At 41.6% G+C, this 19,083-nt stretch overlaps 1 protein-coding gene across 1 annotated transcript; it reads left to right on the top strand.

The window, feature by feature from the left end:
- Positions 1–464: 464 nt before the first annotated feature.
- On the top strand, positions 465–19,005 carry dcbld2 (discoidin, CUB and LCCL domain containing 2). The gene is made up of 15 exons (XM_083921457.1): positions 465–766; positions 3,699–3,923; positions 5,842–5,979; positions 10,153–10,204; positions 10,291–10,363; positions 13,069–13,202; positions 13,359–13,399; positions 13,647–13,862; positions 14,576–14,700; positions 15,226–15,370; positions 15,468–15,614; positions 15,705–15,798; positions 15,881–15,930; positions 16,031–16,165; positions 16,932–19,005. The coding sequence occupies exons 1-15, from the start codon at positions 664–666 to the stop codon at positions 17,348–17,350; spliced, it is 2,097 nt and encodes a 698-aa protein (XP_083777583.1). The 5' UTR covers positions 465–663; the 3' UTR covers positions 17,351–19,005.
- The last annotated feature ends 78 nt before the right edge of the window (positions 19,006–19,083 follow it).

Genomic DNA, 19,083 nt, shown 5'->3' with positions numbered 1-19,083 from the left:
AAACACACCTGAATCTAATGATTTGGTTGTTATCAAGCAGCTGATGCCCGTCACAGTTTGATTATTGTTAGACTCAGGTGTGTTAGGGTAGGGAGAAACCTAAAACATGCAGGACAGTGGCTCTCCAGGCCCGCAATTGCCTACCCCTGTTCTAGCAGAAACCCAAGTATGAACCTGGAAATTTGAAAATTAGCATAATGTGTCTCCTTTAACCCAAGTAACATTTTGAATACAGGCCATATGACAAAGTATTTATTCATACACTGTGGTGCTTAAGATCTGACCTATTCTTCCACCACTGTTTTGAGGGACTTTGAAGGGGGTTAGGGGGGTTTGTTGGTGGATCTGGGATCATTCAGACCACTTGGGGGACTCGGGTATCCCAGTCCCAGATCAGGAGGAGGAGCCTCGGTGGAGGAAGTAGCTCCACAGCTTTGAATGTGTGTATGTGTGTGTGTGTTACCTCCATAGTGAGAGTGTCGCTAACCACTGGATTGTTACAAACGACAAGGAAAAAAGACATCCCCGAGAGGAACAAACACCCGCGGACTCGCTCTGGAGGATTAGTTTATTTTTAAGGTCCCCCCCTCACCTTTTGTACAGGTTTGAAGCGGTGCAGCCGGGACCAGAAGCGAGCATTATGCATTCAGACTGCAGGCTGCTATGGGCAGAGCGGTAATGGTGGGCAGGGGACCGACAGGGGCCGGGGTTCTCGTCCTGTCGATTCTCATCATTCTCACCGAGGAAGGCTGTCGAGCTCAGCAAGGTTGGTGCCTCCACACAGCTGCGGTGACAACTGCGGGAGCCGAGGGTCACAACCGCAGCAGAGACATGCGGCCATGCTGGGTTTTCTTTTTTTTTTTTTTTTTTAAAGCGTGAACACGGACGTCTGAGGTGTTTAGAGATGAGCGACACATTGTTATTGTCCTCCAAACTTATATATATATAAAAAAAAAACCTACCTTACATGGCCGTGTATACGTGGAGTTCCGCTTGGTTTACACCGCTTCTCCACCGCCCGTCATGGGTGTAGTAAAAACCAGGCAAACCGGTTCTCTCTTTAAAAAAAAAAACCTGAGATTGTAAAGTAATAACGGCTGCTTTGGGGGATTAGTTGCTCGCCGAATTGAAGTGTGGCTTTAAATGATTTGTCTAAAGTTTAAAGCCGCAGTCTGTCACTTATTTGCGCTTTCCTACGAGCCCTACCTTTGTTAAATTACCTGTTTTTTAAAGGGAGTCTGGCTTTTAGGGAGACAACAGCACACTTTTAGGAGCTTGTGTGGCCTTGTATCTTGGTTCAGGTAGTCCAAATTCACCCACTTTACCGTGACCTACCACTTCAGTCATGACAAGCTCATTGTGATTTGTTTGTTGTCGGTTTACTTTACTCCATACTGTACTTAAAAACTAATATTTTGTTTTTTTTACAGCCTACATGCAACCTCAGGTGGTCAGAGATTGGGGGTGGGGTGGCGGGGTATGACTGTAAACACGTGGACACAGTTTGTCATAACTGGAAATTTCACAAGAATTATAATTTACACATGAATAGCCTTGGTGGTATGTTAATGTGATAATATAGATCTAATGATAAAAACAGTAGGGTGGATCTGAGTTGAGTATTCAGGGTTGTTTTTGAGCATATGGGGTAAGTAACTTCAGCAGGGTAATCTGAACTCCTGCTGAATGCCATGCAGTTGTTCAGCATTGGTGAGTCAGAGGAGAGCAGCTTTGTTTTTGTCCTGTTCATCTGGATAGTGTCCACAGGAGAGGCTCTTACATAACTCCAGGCCCACAGAACATCCACCTAGCACCACGGAGCGTGACTGAGTGTTATCTTAGTGTCCACAGCATCAAACCAAACAATGCATTTGCTTTTGTGACAGCTCTGATGACACATCTTATACCTCCAAAGTCTGAGGTCACGTTTCCTTTTCTTGTCTTTCATGCCCAAAGCCAACTTATCTGCCAACTACTACATTATTTTGGCTTCAAAGTAGGGCTGCAAACTGTTTTCCCCATCAGTTGATTGGTCAATAAAACACCCTGATGGTTTCAGACGTCTGGTTTAGTTTGACCCTAAGGTCTGATTTACCAGAAGAAATGCAGTTTACATTCACAAGCCCAAATAAAGATGTCATTTCTTTCATTTTGAGGAGCTGGAACTAGAGAATATTAGACATTCTTGTTCAAGAGAAGACTTCAATGACTGGTCGATAATTTGATATCATTTCGATTAAATTTTGTTTACAGTGCCAAATCATAACAAAAGTTATCTCAGGACACTTTACAGACTAGGTATAGACCACACTCTATGACTTATTTATGATAAAAATAGACCCAACAATTCCCCCGTAGAGTACGGTGGCAACGTAAACCTTCCCTATTACAGGCATTTATCTTCTTTTAATGGAAGTGTATCATGATGAAGTCATATATTGAGATATCGTGATACACAATTACGTCATCAGGATTGATAACATACACATACTAACGCATAAATCTTTGAAATAGTTTGACTTTATATTTTGCAGTTAACTTCTCAACAAAATGAGAAAACATGTAATTTGTTCCATACAGGAGTATACACCATTATGCTTTAGCATGTGTTATTTCATATAGAATATTTATTGAACTAGCAGAGAACATGCTATATCGTGGTTTATATTATTATTGAGATATGAAATGACCTACTGTATATTGGGATAGAAGATTTTGGCCAGCAACTCTAGTGTGGTCGATTAATTGAGAAATCGATTAATTTCTTACGTTTTAATCTAAAGACGTCTCCCGCCACATTCACAAACAATTTGGGGTTCTGTGCCTTGCTCAAAGACTCTGCAAAGTGTAGACAGAAGTTGAACCACCGACTCTATGATTTATAGGTGAATGGCTTCCATCACCTCAGCTACAGTTGCTATCGATACATTTAACATTTAAGAAACAGACAGGCCCATTTTAGTGAAAGCCAATGACATTCATTCTGTACCTACATGTTGTATTAACCTGCAGAAGGAATCTTAAACAAATCTGCCTGATCCCTTGCTGTGTGTGCAAAAGGAAACTATTGCCACTAATGTTACATTTATACAGTAGATATACCAGAACAAGCTGCTCCTCTCAACCGATGCTATTCACAGTGGAAGAATAAAGAAACAAAAAACAGATATTTAGACAGATAGATTTGTTATAGGTGGGGTTATTCTGTTTTTTTCTTATTGCAGCAATAAATATAAATTTGCATTGTAGTAGTCTGTCTGTGGTTTTTAATATAGGAGGCATAAATATTCTTAAAACAAACCAAAGTAAGGTGCATTTGATAGGGCTATTCACAGAAGCAGATTTTTACGCATTTCATGTATTTGTGTTTACGGCGATTCCTACGTTTATCATAAAGGAACGCGACTGTGTGGCTCGTTGATGTGTGGACAATGGAGGTCTATAGCACAGAGGGATAAGATATGACAGACTTTAGCGACACAGGCGATACTTGTTAGTGAGATCAATTCATTGTTGTTTTTGGTCTTTTCATGGGCTATGTTCACTGCATCGTGATGAAAGAATTTGACACGTTTCTGGTCATAATTGGTCTCATAAATCTTGTGCGAAACTCTTTGGGCTTGTCTTTCCTGCTTCCAACATGTGCGTGTGTTTATCAGCTACATCCTTTTTTTTCCTTTTGTTTGTTTTGCCTGCAGGTGATGGCTGTGGTCCCAGTGTACTTGGCCCCAGCAGCGGGACACTGTCCTCTCTGGGTTACCCGGGGACATATCCGAACAACACGGTGTGTGAGTGGGAGATCAGCGTGCCCCGCGGCAACAGGGTCCATTTTCGCTTTGCCGAGCTGGACATAGAAAACAGCGACTGCCAGGTCAACTACCTCCGCCTCTACAACGGCATTGGACCCCAGAGGAGTGAGATTGGTGAGAGTGACAAGCAGATACTGTACTGGACTTACACTGAGTATACTGCGGCCGGTAACCCCCTTCCCCTTCACACTTTTTATTTCATCCTTTAAACAAATATTTCTTTTACTGTTCATTTGAACAACCAAGTGCAACCCTCTCTAGGATGACACTTCATTTTCAGTACGCTTTCGAATATGGCATCTTAGAACATCCACATGGTTGGACACAAAGTACAAACTTGTTCTTTTCAACCACATCCCGGCCCACAGTCCTCTCCATACCTCTATGCATCTCGTGCACATGCACAGAAGGCACAGAAAACATCAGGTCATGTCAGGAAATTGGAGAATGTACTTGAAAATAAAAACAATTTAGTATTATACGTATTTGCTGCAAAACCTGCATTCAACCTACATTCAGCTGGTCACTATACTTCTCAATGACCCCATCCATGTTTCTGAACCAAGGGTGGAATATTTTTAACTTTGTTAAAGATGTATGACTGTGCAGCCTGAAGAAATAACAGATCTTTACAAATAACCTACCATAAAGCTGTGGAAGTGGACTTCCAGGAAGTTTCAGTATTCTAATTTAATTTTCTGTTTTAGTCAGAGTCTGCATTTTTGAGTTGACCCAATTGATTTTTAGAGTTTCCATTGATTTCATGTTTTTCAAACGCCATAGAGCAGGATGTGGTTTTTTTAAATTTAGGGTAAAACTTAAAATATTTTGGATACAAGGGAAACGAACATCTTTGCACAGTTTTGAGTGTGATACTTTCCTTGTCCAAAGTATTTGTTTACACAATTACCAACTAAGAAACCAAGCTGCTGCAGAAAGCGGACTTTACCAGGTTATTCCAGTGCATGTAAATGAAGTGAAAGACATCGGCCACATGATTAAGCCTACAGTCACAATTGGTCTCATGCCAGAGTGCTGCAGGCCACACTTCCTCTGTGTGTTGCTGGTAATAAAAATTAAGCTAAATATTACACACGCACAGTTTAATACAAAGCAAGCTGTGGATGAGGAATTTAACTGGCCATTTCTCAATTTTTTTATGGAGCTAAAAAAAAAAAAGATGTTCTCTTGAATAACTATGGAAAATGCTGAACTTAATTAGAGAAAACATTTCTTCACTTTGCGTCTGTTTTGAAGTGATTTGAATGAATAAAATATGACATATGAGGCCAAAATGATTTCTGAAAATGCTCTGGATGTTGCAGTACACTCAAATATATTTACAGCTCTTGAAAAGTCCTAAAAATAATTGAATTTAGTTTCCTCAAGAAAAGACCTTCCGTTGTATTAAAAAGCCTTGATTATTTTGTCTTGTCATAAAATGTATTTAGATTGTAGGATTGTGAGCTTTTCTCTGGACTTCCAGTTATCTGTCAATACGGCTCACTACGATTGACAGAACGCTCATCGACCCTTTTGTTATTTTTTTTAGCGAAAACTTGAACTTAAAATAATGAGTGAAGGAATTTGTCATCGCTTTATTGGTAGATCCATAAATTCTAGGCCATATGTGTATATCTGTACTGGTTTTTCATCATACTTTGGCCAGTACGATCATGAAACAGGTATTAAATTGAGATCTATGAAGTATAAAGCAACTTGAACACTGCAGATCTGTCACCAGCTAGGTATTATTTGCTTCCCTAACAATTGGATTGTGAACATCTATTGGCACTTAACTAAAATATTGAAAATTTAAAATTAATTGGCACAGTTTTTATTTTTTAGCAAGGAGTGTAGTTGTACACATTTCAGCTGTATAGCCCAGTTAGTCACATCAACATCACTAAACAAGATTTCTTTTGGCACAAATATCTAATTTATATTGGTTGTTGTGTATGTTAAACTATACAGGCTTGTAGAACTAACCAGAAGCTCTTTGTCCTGCGTCTCATCCTGTGCTGTTTAACAGTGAAGTACTGCGGTTTGGGCCTGAAGATCGATGAGCTGATTGAGTCCACTGGTAACCAGGTCACTGTCCAGTTCATGAGTGGGACCCACCACACTGGACATGGATTCTACCTGTCCTACTCCACCACTGAACACACAGGTAACACGCTCCCAGCTCAATCCACCTGTCTGTGCGTCATCTGTTGATCATCTGTAGGCCCCAGCCTGCAGGCCGGAGCTTGTTAAAATATCTGTTTTGGACCTTGCTTTAAGAGTTTCTTTGGAAATTGTGTGTGTTTCACGCCACACCTCCATAGTTTTGTACATACATATGTCAGCTTTATTAAGTCAAAAACTGTCTGCCGGCAGTTTGGGTTTTACAGAAGGTTCAGACTCTACGGATGTGCAGAAAATCCTGCAGCCATGTTTCATCCTGTGCTAGGATGTTTTTTTTTGAAACATGAAATTATGAAGATTGGAGATTACAAATTTTTTAACAGTGTCTCTGTACTATGCGCCCGTGGTCATAAAAGTACAAGAAAACTGGAAAAAAAACACATTTCGTTAAACCCGTGAAAAAAATCAGGTGCAGCATCATCACAAAACCCAGCAATACAGGAAACGTACGTATATACTACAGAGGCCCTAACCGGTCCGCTTTAGTTCTAGTAACCGAGACACGAATTATATCCAGTTTAATAAGACTAGACATGGTGTGGTTGTGATGGCTGTTGGTCTCTGCGCTTTATGTAAAAAAGGTTAACAGCTGTGCCATCAGCTCTGGGAGGCTGTGACAAAGCAAACACATGTAGCAGGTATTGTTTACAATCTTGATTAAACTTTCTAGCATGCTAATATTTTCCAATTAGCACCCAGTAGAGCTGAGGCTGTTGGGAATGTGATTAGTTTCACAGGTATTTTGTTATAACACAGAAGTGCATGCACAAAGTCCCATTTGGATCCTCCCGGAGACACCAGAGGAATGGGGAATCATGACCAAAATCAATAGGATGAATCATCTGGGGGCTATGGATGTCTGTACAGACTTTAATAGCAATCTATCCAGTAGTTGTTGAGATACATCAGTCCAGAGAAAGTGTTGAGCCATGATGCTGTTAGCTGTGGCTGACAAAAATGTGATTTTTTTTTTTTGGGCGAGGTGGAGAGTGTGAACTTTAAACGCCTCTCTCTATTTGGGTGTGTTTGGGTCGACTGCATTATGGATCTGGTGTAATTATTTAGGTCTGCTTGTCCTCGGGTCACCTTTGGATTAGGTATTCTTTTGAAAATGAAACAAATCTAAACCACATTTCAGGAAATGCAACGTGATGTTGTCTTATATCAGCAGTTAATGTCTGTTCTTGCACGTCAGAGCCAACGTATATTACTGTATCATAGAAGATGATATATTCCATTCCAATTCTCCTGTTAGCAAGGTGTCTGCAGCAGCTCATTAAAGAAAACAAGGAGAGTGAAAGTTAAAGATGACTCGAGTTGAATGGAGAACTGTTTCTGCAGCTTTGCGATAATAACTGTGCTCGAGGTGTAATGAGAGGAGCATTTATGGCTCACCATTGAAGAGTGTATTCAAACACACAGAAGAGATAAAGAGATGCTCTGCTTCGAATGGTATTTTCTGACCAGCTGCAATGTGCAGGGTCATCGTGCGAGTGGGCATCTGTCATCGTCTCAAATGATCCCCTTTTAATGTAAGAATTATTGAATACAGATGGGCGGCACCAGCCAATGTTTTTTTTATAACCTCTCCTCAACCGTTGATGTGTCTGAGTCTGGGTTTTTATCACATTGGCGTTTTACAGCCCTCCTTGTTGTTTATTTGTTACTGTATTTGTGGTTTTTAGATGTGACTTTTTCAGTGGTTGGTAACAGATAGCAGACAAGGATATAGGAGAATGAGGACAGCATGAAGGCATTTGAGAGGAACAGGAACAAGGACCAAGAGGAAGTTAGAGTAATTGAGAGAAATGGAAAGTAACAATATTTAGTGGTTTTATATTAAGACTTCCTGCCTGTTAGAAGCCGTTGACCTGCCTCTAATGTGATATCATATTACTGAAGAGGTCTTTTAGCAAGCCTCTTTCAGACACGCACCCCTTTTAAGTTGATCCAATGGCAATTTATCTTTTCGTCAGTCTTACCTAGAAACATTTCTGTATCACTTAGAACACGGCAAAAGTTAGTATAGTCAGTTAACACCTTGTTCTGCCGTCTGAGATCGCTATAATACTTTTATTATCTCAACGTCTCTTCTTCTCTGCACAAAGAAAACAAAAGGAGATTTTGTTAAACTAACAGTGAATGAGTTCTTCCTGAGGAACCTCTCATAAACTTGGGTTTAAGCCTGACCAAAGAAAAGAAAGAAGTCTCTCCCTTCTCACCCGGCAAACGTTTTTACAAGGCAGCGTGAAAACTGTAGGATAGAGATCGTCCATCTGATACAAGAATACTGTAGCTACAGTATATGTTGTGGTCTATGACGCACTGTAACAGACTCTGAAATGCATTTTCACTATAATAACAATAATGATGCTGTGACTGTGTGATTTTTAAATTTACACGGCCATGCTTTGTCATGTGGAACATTTTCAGATAAACAGATAATTGAAGCCACAAGAAAAGGAGGTCATTGACACGTGTGGAGGAGAGTAATACTTCCGTCTAAGTGGTTGTCTTGGTACAACTGAATCACACTGGAAGGCAAACAAGGCCATCAGCTAGCCCCCCCCCCCCCCCCCCCCCCCCCCCCTCAAAGAACTGGTTTGTGTGTTCTCCGTCTCTATGATCGTGCAGATGAGCGTGGGAGGACAGTTTGCACAGCTAAGTAAATCAGTCACCATGGCGACTTGCGGCGGTTTGAATCACTGGTTGGTTTCTTAGATAAATGAGGTTTTTGATAATGTGGTGGACCCTCGCAGAGACCGTCCACCACTGTGGGGTTTACAGAGAGTTCCCAGCAGTCCGCGTCATTCTGCAGACATATGCGGCGTGCCTCATCACTGACACACTCATGGCATCACCCCCAAACACACACATGTTTGTGTTGTACAGCTTTGATGTGTTCTGAGTTGAGATGAAATCGATAAGTCAGTTGACAAAACATTAAATTCAAAAATGCCCCAAATTCACTGGATCCAGCTTCTCAAATGTGAATATTTAGCCTTTTTCAGTAATGTATGAATCCAAACTGAATATCATTTGAGTCTTGGACTGTTTGTCAGTATGAATGTGTCAACAGGAAAGTGTGATCTGACGTTTTACTGGCTAAACAATGAATCAGATTAATTAGTAAAGAAAATAATACAGCTATTATATTGTTTTTATCACAAATTAATATGTTCATCAAATGTCAAATTGGTGAGAAATGCCCACCTACACAAGTGTTGAAAGCTCATGATGATGTCTTCAAATGTCTTGATTTGTCCGACTAACACTCCAAAACCTAAAGACATTTCATTTAAAATGACATGAATCAAAGAAACACAGCAAATCCTCACATTTTAAGATCCTGAAACTAGCAGATATTTGACATTTTAGATTAAATTATTTAATTAATAGATTATCATATTTGTTGCCAATGAAGTTTGATCGACTAATACATTTGATCGACGTTTCAGCTCTGGAAAATGATGAGAGCTGAAAGGATTCTTTGAATAATCGATTGGCAGAAAAATTATTTTACATATTTCACACAAAAGAAGTGAAAAAAATCACCAAAGCGCAGCAGACACTAACTGTTGATGGAGCTGTCGCTGCAGTTTTAAATGATCTCAGTGGTAAGTTTACTTTGAAAACTGAGCAGAAACTGACCAATTGCGTGCAGCCATTTGAACTACGCCCACCTCTTGTGCAGAAGGAAATGACGGCAGCCTTCCCAGACCAACGTGCAGTCTACAATTGAACTTGGTCTGGCAATGGCCAGGTTACTGCTTCCAGCAAATCAAGCAAATGTTACGATCAGATTTTCTCTGTTTTATTTTGATATAACTGAATATCTTTGGACTGTCACCGTCCAGCTCTGGGTGTTTATTCAGTACGTTTTGACTTTTTATAGTCTAACAATTAATTGAAAATCATTAGTTGCAGCCCTAGTTGGAAGAATTGCTTTCAGTCAAGCCATTTGTAAAATCTTTCCGTCCACTTTTGACGACAGCTAATTTAAATACCAAAATACCAGATAATGAAATACACACCTGGAGAAGGTTGGCAGTTGTTGTGTTGCCAGAGAGCAACAGAAAGGGAAAAGGGGGGTGATGAGTTAGCAGGAGAGCATGCAGAGAAACCAGTTGTGACACTGTTTGTTTGCCTTTTGCAGATCTAATCACCTGCCTGGACAAAGGGACTGATTTCCCCGAGGCAGAGTTCGGGTAAATAACGTTTGGCTTTGTGTGGATATTGGTCCCAGTGATGGAGCTGTCTGATAGTCACTGTTTATGTCTCTCTTTCTTCTTAGTAAATACTGTCCAGCAGGCTGCTTGACATCTACCGAGGAGATTTCTGGAACTATACCTAATGGATACAGAGAGGTGAGGACAAGCAGTGTGCATTTCTTTGGTGTTTTTCTTTTTGTGGGGTCCTCTGGGGGCAGCATTCCCAGGTGAGTCATGGTGCCTTGTGGTCTCTAGCTGTTTAGTCACTGTTGCCCCACGTCGTTCCATTTGATTCCTCTTTTTCTTGTGTCAACTGTGGAGTCCTAGGAGTGCCATTGAAAAAGAATAATATCTGTTATAGAAAATATAAAGAGGGACAAATAACAGAAAATTAGTAAATAAAAAAGCAAGCAAAGGCATTAGGCAAAAGGGAAAACAAGGACAAATTAAATGATAATAAAATAAATGACCTATTTGAAAGATTAATAAATAAAATAAACATGTCGGACATATGTGCAATAAATAAATGAACAATGAAATAACTAAATGAAAATGTTTATCTTCTATTTCATTTGTCTTTATATTTCAGCATTTGTTTATGATTTTGATTTGATTTTTAGATTTGTCGTTATATTTTCACATTGTTTTATTTACTCCCTCATTTATTCAAAATTCAATAAATAGATTAAATACATATGAAAAAATTAAATCACTCATCTGTCGGGGTCGCGGGGGGCTGGAGCCGATCCCAGCTGACATCGGGCGTGAGGCGGGGTCCACCCTGGACAGGACGCCAGTCTATCACAGGGCACATAGAGACACACAACAGACAGACAACCATTCACACCTACGGGCAACTTAGGTATGTCTTAGGTATGTCTTTGGACTGTGGGAGGAAACCGGAGAACCCGGAGAAAACCCACGCAGACACGGGGAGAACATGCAAACTCCACACAGAAGGGCCCCAATCGGGATTCGAACCAGTAACCCTCTCGCTGCTAACCACCACACCACCGTGTTGCAAAAAAAATAGTATGTTTAAAATAAATAACATTGGTTCAAATTATTCTTTTCTGTATTTCTTATATTTTTCCGATCTTTTTTTTTTTTATAGCTCTCCTTTGACTCCGTAGTACATGGGCCTTTGCTTAATGGTATGCGAAATAAAGGATCGATGACCTCACAGCACCCCCGCTGTGTGTGAGTTCATGAGCGCCGAGTCTCTGGCTGATGACTTCATGCTCGGAGCTCAGGGCTTTGTTGAAGGAAGCAGGGGAGGAGGGAGGGAGGGGTGTTGCTCGCTGATGGGAGGACAGGGAGGAGCGTGGTGTGTGCTTCGGGGAGTGAGGTGCCCCACAGGAACAGAGGAGGGGCAGGGTCAGCGGGTGAATGCGAGGTGAGATAATAGTTTGGCCGAAAATAATAAGCCTCTAATCCAGTCCAGCTGCAAGAGGGCGCTGAGCAGAGCTGTGCTGAGTGTGTGAGACAAAAAGCTGCAGAGTGAGTCAGTGTGAGTGAGAAGCTGGAGAAAACCTCTGTGTGTACATGCCTTAGTTTTGTGTATGTGCAAGTGATCCATTCATGCTTGTGTTTTCGGAGTGTGCGTGTTTCACCAGTCTGTAATATTCTGGTGAGTGTGGAAGCATACTTGAGTCTGCCCCACCCAGACCAGACCCTGCAGCTCACTTTCTCTTTTTCAAATGTGGGGATTCTTAGTGTGATCCATGCGCTGGTGTCTGTATTTCCACATCCCACATATCATATTTCTTTGTGTGTGTTATTTCATGTGTGTTAGTGTGGTTTCCCCTGTTGGAGGCAGGGTGCGGCGGTTTTGGAGCGAAGCTTTGCGTTAGTGGTTTGGTGCAGGCAGCGCTCTTTAGGATGTGGTGTGTCTTTTTGGGAAGTTTAAGAGTCACAGGGCAGGTGTTGATTACTTGTGGCAGCATTTGACTGCTGTGCATGAGTGTGTGTGTGTGTGCGAATACATTTGCTTGTCACTCTGTGGGTCACCAGAGTTTTCCCACAATCTTGTCAGCTGTGAATTCCAGTGTGGGTCTTTTCCAGTAATAAAATTCCACCTCACTCAACCAGCTGTTCACAGGGAAGAAGCTCGTGACCAGAGTGGAATTGGCCTTTTGTTTTTTTGGTCCATTTTCTCAGTGATGTGGCAGCAGGTTTAGACAGGAACGCAGCCAGCAGTGAATCATTACCATCACTGCCCCCCCAGTATCCTCTCTACAGGGATGTGACATCATGCTGACTCATCAGCCCTTTTATCTGCCACAGTCTGAAGGTTAAGAGCTTGTTCTGTAAGACAGTACTGCCTGTTCCCGCTGACTGGCCTGCAAGTTTTTCGGAACTCGGGAACTTCGACTGCATTTCCATCACAGATACTCAGCTCCACTATTGATTCCTTTCAGTAAAACAATCTTTATGTGGCACATATTTTAACAAAAAAAACCTTGTGGTAGTTCTCTTCGAAGGGTAAGAGCTCGGGTTGGGAAGAAATATATTCATAAATGAAGCCACATTCTCGCTCGAAAGATTGAGAAAAGTCAAGGAACGGAAATTTAAAACCCAATTCTTGACATTATGATCGCCTGAAAGCAATTTCGTAAAACCGTGCTGTATGAGTTTAATTTAGGCTCTATAGATATTTATGAGTTTACTTTTTTTTGCACTCTACATGCAAAAATTGAGTTATAAACACTATGCTGTTATCAGAATACAATTTGCCTAACATTCAAAATTCATCAGAGGCGGTGGAATTAGGCTTTAGTTCCTGGCACTTTGTGTTTGTCGTAACGGGAAGGGAAGGTGTGTGATTAGCATCTCATCTCATCTTTCCTTTCATTCTGCAGTCCTCTCCTGTGTGTGTGGCAGCCGTCCATGCAGGTGTGGTGTCCAATGCTGAGGGAGGGAGGATCAGCGTGGTCAGCAGCAAAGGCATCCCTCACTACGAGGCTACACTAGCTAACAATGTCACTTCCACTGGGTAAGAGAGCGTTGTGAATCATACATATATATTTGAACCATATTATTTAGAATACAAGAAATAGTTGAAAAATCATTTAATAATCTAAAGTATCAAAATACAAGCAGTCTTCAGTGATTGTTAGTAAAAAAAAGAAGCCTTCACTTCTCTCCTCAGAGGAACTTTGTCCAACAGCCTCTTCACCTTCAGGACCAATGGTAAGTTTTTCAAAATGTTTACACCATTAGAAGCTTTTAGTTTTGTCCTGTGAATGTTATTATTACTGTCAGCATCTGTAATTTTGAACTTTGTAAATCTTGCTTTAATGTTTTTTATAGTCTGCAGCACAGAATTTGGCATGAACTGCTTAACCCGTATATATATATATGTATGTATTTATGCGTGTCATTCAGTTTCCCAAACATTTTATATTGTTATTAATTATGGCCCTCTCTGTGCTTGCAGGCTGCTACGGAACGCTTGGTTTCGAGTCTGGTGGTGTTGCGGACACTCAGCTGTCGGCTTCATCTGTGTGGGAGTGGAACAACATTATTGGTCAGCATAGTGAGTGGGCGCCATCAGGGGCACGGCTTAAAAAGGCGGGGCTGCCTTGGGCATCTTCTCAGAGTGACCAACAGCAGTGGCTGCAGGTCGATCTCAAGAGGGAGAAGAGGATCACAGGTACAAACACACACTCACTAAAATGACTAAACACTAAAACCACTGTCTTTAATTAGGCTGCAAGTCTAGAATGAGGCTCTCCAGGAAACGTTAACTCAGGTTTTACCACACCTGTGATCACTTTTAGTCTCATTAGCAGCATGGCTCTAGTGATGGAAAGTAGTCAGTAGCTTGATCGACTACTTTGGTCCAGTCTGAATTATCTCAACAACTATTGGATGGATTGCCATGGTATTTTGTACAGAAAATCGTGGTGCCCAGAGGAAGAACCCTAATGAATTTGGTGATCCCCTGACTTGTCCTCTACCACCACCAGCAGGTTATTTGGTGCTTTTAGCGCAACATCTGAACAAACAGTTCGATGGATTGCCATGACATTTGTTACAATCACTCATGCTCCCCTCAGGATGACTTGTAATCACTTAGTTGATCCCCTCACTTCTCATCAACATCATCAGGTCAAAATTGAAATTGGTTCAATACTTTGGTTTATGGCCGAATTAACATGTTAGCATGGTAAAATGCTAAACTAAGATGGAGATATAGTAAATATTTCACTTGCATCGGCATGTTTGTATGCTGACTCTAGCATTTAGCACCGTGCCTCTGTACAGCCTCACAGTGCTGCAAGCATGGCTGTATTGTCTTAGTCCTTTTTAAGCTTTAAGTGCAGCCAACTGTACATCATCTTCCTGTTCCTACTGTCCATCTAGGTATCATCACCACTGGCTCCACCCTAAGAGAGTACCAGTACTATGTTTCAGCGTACCGGGTCCTGTACAGTTACGATGGCCAGCAGTGGTACAACTACAGGGAAGCAAATTCTACACAAGACAAGGTAATAAAGCACCAAATCAATGAACCCTATTTACTCAGCGATTACGTCATGGGCTTTTAGTTTGTTTTTTCCCTTCAAATTAGTGCAAATGGACAAAAATGTCACTTTAAAAGGCTGCAGGGGCACATACTCTGACTGTTTCCATAGCAACTGGTATTGACTAAGAGATGTTTATGGCAGGAAATGATAGCAGTCAGTGGTTTAAGTTAAGTGCTGTGGTAGACAAACCAGGGCACATAGGCATTAATAATGAATGGATATGGATTTAGTGGCTGGGTTGTAAGGATGGAGTTGCTGCATACGAGCTGCTCTCTGCTGGGGTTCTCACAGGCTCTTATTGTGCGGAGGAAAGTAGTTATCAGCTTGCCATGTTGGAAAATAATCAGCTTATAGTGCATTTGTTCAGTGTGAAACAAGAGTTGCTCTACTGAACCATTTCTAATTCTACACTACTTCTACTGTTAGGCTACAGTTTGGTTTTAATCTCTGACACATATGAAATAGTTTGTTCTCATTTCATGGTAGATTTTCCAAGGCAACATCAACTACCTGCACGAGGTGAGGAATAACTTCATTCCTCCAATTGAGGCGCGGTTTGTAAAGATAAATCCAACCCAGTGGCACCAGAGAATCGCGCTTAAGATGGAGCTTCTCGGCTGCCAAATTCCTGGTAGGTAGAAGTGGTTTGTAGTTAAACACATACCCTGTAAAAAGACAATTATAGGCTTCAACTCAATTCTAAACTCTGGTTTTTAAAAAATTGACAGTGAGGCCAATGCCTGAACCAAGGTCAAGGGTGGTCCCCCCTCGTCATACTCCGCCTCCTGCTGGTACAAAACGCCCACCTCACCTTGGCCAAACCACACACACCCCAGACATCAGAAACACCACCATGCCTCCTCACACAGGCAACGGTGGGTCTTTGATTTCAAAATAAAAGCTTGTTTGATCTCTAAAAAAAGACATTTGTCATGTGATGTTTATCGTCATATATTTGCTCTTAGATGTAGCGCTGGCAGCAGTTCTAGTGCCTGTCCTGGTCATGGTTCTGACCGCTCTCATCTTGACTGTGGTTTGTGCTTGGCACTGGAGGAGCAGGTATGTAATATCATTATCATGCAAAGAATAAAACAAATCCTTTTGATAGCTTTAGTTGGGCTTTACTTATCTCTCTTTGTAGGAAAAAGAGCTCTGAAGGCACATACGATCTCCCTCACTGGGACCGCACAGGTATGTAATGTGTCTGCAGCACAGGCCTATGGCTCTGTATGTGTCTCTTGAGAGTTTGCCGGTGCAACTCATTGTTCACCTCACTGTGCTTCTGCTGCAGACTGGTGGAAAAGCATGAAGCAGCTGTTGCCCTCCAAGATGGTGGAGACCGAGGACACAGTCCGGTACAGCAGCAGTGAGGTGGGCCGGCTCACAGGGAGAGGTGCTGTACCCAGACTACATGCTGAACCTGCAGGTAAATACTGTTCAACATGGTGACTGTTAAAGTAAACAAGGGTTCTTACCTGTTTGCTGCATTTAGACACGTCGTGTTTCTTGAGAGATGTGAGGAGATTTCAGCTGCTTAGTCTCGCATAAGCCAGACCAGCTGCTCCCTTTATCATTCTGCTATAGGGGGAGACAATGCTCTGGCTTTCTTTACAACAGACAAGTTAAGTATCGTAGCATTTCCTACCTTGCAAAACCTCTATTTTGAATGTTGTAAAAACTGTTTTTTTACACCAGCTTGTGAGCTTCTTCTCCTTTTATTGTGTCAATGTTTTTTCCTTCCTCATAAAACATTTGCAATGTAATGTTTTTGTACATTACACTGCATGTCCACATCCATTACTGTGTTATAGCGTGATTTTTGAATAAAATGTAAAAAAAACTTGCAGTAGTGGCCAGGATCTCAGTGAGGCACCTTCTTAAAGCTGCAGCTAGTAAAAAGAAAAAAACACACCAGCATTTGCAGCCGAGTGGTTTCCTGCAGCTCTCCCTTTCCTCTCTGTCCTGAGCCAACAAGAACACTCTCTCTCTATGAAATGACCTGTGATTGGCCAAAGTCTCTCATCATGGGCTACATTATCTAAAGCCTGAAATCAGAGCCAAGAGGAGTGGCAGAAGTCTAGTTTTCTTTCAGAACACATGAATTACAATATGATGAAAGATTATCAATGTTTTGCCCCAAACTGTAAGATTAGGAATAAATAATACACTATAACATACTTTTTTTTTTTCAGAATATGCTCAGCCACTGGTGAGTGGTGTTACAACGTTAGGCGCCCGGTCAACCTTTAAACCAGATGAGGGGCCCGACCCAGGATACTCAGACCCTGACCTGTACGACGCTCCCATCTCACCGGACGTGTACCATGCCTATGCAGAACCTTTACCAGCTTCGGGATCAGAATACGCCACGCCCATTGTGGTTGACATGGGTTGTCACCCATCAGGGAGCTCCTCTTTGAACCAAGCCTCCGCAGCGTGTGGTTTTATCGGTGGTGGGCCGGCCTCCCTGCTCACACAGACAGACAGCAGCCATTCAGGGAGGTCGGCTTATGATACACCTAAGAATGCCACTGGACAGGTCACACCCACTGAGGATCTGACCTATCAGGTACCTCAGAGCAGCACTCAGAAGCCAACAGGAAAGAGCTGAAGAGTCTGGACGCACATGGCCTTAATCTGACCCTCACTGCCAACACAACCCCAACAGACAAAGACGGAGGGTTGCTAACGGAGGAGGGGGTGTGAATTTGGGAGCCCTGGAGCCTGGGCTCGAGTCTTGAATGAACACTACCTTAGCTTTAGATTCATCTGGAGATGTCTGTATTGCCTAAATGTTTCTGCATGGCCACAATCTGCTAGTGTAGTGCCATTACAGTCCAATCACTGAAACCACAAAGATGAATGTGTTTGTGCCAGGTGTGAGAGGCGGAGGTGGATGGATGGATGAATGGATGGATGGATGGAGGGAGGATGAAAAGGAAAAAGCTGACTACTATTTGTTAAAGACTTTGTCCCTGTTCTGTGATCCTTAGTAGTTCTTGCATTCTGTGAAACTGTGATTTCCATTATTCTTCTGTTACTGAACCAACTGAGATGTACCTGATGATTTACATTCATCAAATCTAAAAGGGTTCTCTCACTGAATTAACTGCATGTTGCATTAAGTGCCCCATATCTACGATCAAAGAATTCCTCCTTTTTTTAGAGAAACTCGTTTTTTCCATGGTACGGTTGTCTTACTTTGTTTAAAAAGCATGACTTGAAATTGTGTATAGTTCTAGTAATCCCATTAATGCAAACCTGTTAAAACTCTCAGATGATTTACTGATATTTATTTTTTATTTCACATCCTGCTGATGAGGAGAAACTCTTATTCAAACACTAGCCCACCACTACCCTCGCTGATAACACATCAAAGGAGTGTGGTTGCACTGTTGCGGACATCTTACTGACAATAAGTAGTTGATTTGAATGAACCTTATCAGAGATGTTGTGTGTTAACTTGAAATTGCTGATCGGGAAAATCAATCCAATGAATTTCACAAAGAGAAGATACTTTTGAAGACCAAATGTTACCTTTTTACTGTGTTTATGCAATGTTAAGTCTCGACAGAACCAACTTTAACGATTGTGCCAACAGCGCAAGTATAGCCACATAAACATTAAAGCAGTCTTAATTTAGGGGGAAACTGTTTTTAGGGCCTAGTTGATGTCCTAGCAAATAAAGGTACAGAGAAAAGAGGTAGATGGGTTAATCTGTTACAGCTGATCTGTGTGTTTGTCCTGAACTTTTAGATTTTATTTGTGCATCATGGTGATTGTCTTATGTTGAAATGGGTGTGTGATCTGTCCTTAATGCATTTGTGTATTCCTTCCTTGTATCTATGTGCATCAGAATCTGTTTGTGTGGTAAGCTGTTTTCGATATTTCAGTCCCGTGTGTTTTCGTTTTTTCGGACTGGTTTTTGATGCGGCTTATAGCTGTATTATAGGATGTGTTCAGTCATCGTCTGTAGCACCAGTTAGACTGCATTCCTCTCCTTTCCCACCTGTGGTACTAATCTCACCAAACACTCTGTGGCAGGGGGGCAGATGGGAGAAAAATGGAACAAGCTGCTTCATAACTTTACAGACTAGCAACCTCACCTCGGTGAAGGGTGTTATTCACACAGCTGTGCCACCAGTCATGCTTTGATTATGCTCAATAACCAAGGCGATCTACATGCAGAGTTTTGGTGCTCACTGGTCACAGAGGGATTGTGTTTATGTTGCTCTCACTGATTGTATATAGAGAAATAAAGAGTTTTTAAAAGAAAACGCTTTATTACAATCTTCAGCTGTTGTCATCACAATATGGTAGGCCACCACAGAGACAGTACAAATG

Source organism: Echiichthys vipera (genome assembly GCF_963691815.1).
Source record: "Echiichthys vipera genome assembly, chromosome: 10".
In the NCBI taxonomy this organism is placed as follows: domain Eukaryota; kingdom Metazoa; phylum Chordata; class Actinopteri; order Perciformes; family Trachinidae; genus Echiichthys; species Echiichthys vipera.
The sequence above is the reverse complement of the archived record's forward strand: the minus strand, read 5'-3'. Positions and strand labels throughout refer to the sequence as shown.

Excerpts from the sequence above, each read along its gene's own strand:
- dcbld2 (XM_083921457.1), top strand. The coding sequence starts at position 664 with ATGGGCAGAGCGGTAATGGTGGGCAGGGGACCGACAGGGGCCGGGGTT. Across the intron at positions 767-3,698 it reads AGGCTGTCGAGCTCAGCAAG|GTGATGGCTGTGGTCCCAGT; the intron begins GTTGGTGCCTCC and ends TTTTGCCTGCAG. Across the intron at positions 15,799-15,880 it reads GCTTGGCACTGGAGGAGCAG|GAAAAAGAGCTCTGAAGGCA; the intron begins GTATGTAATATC and ends CTCTCTTTGTAG.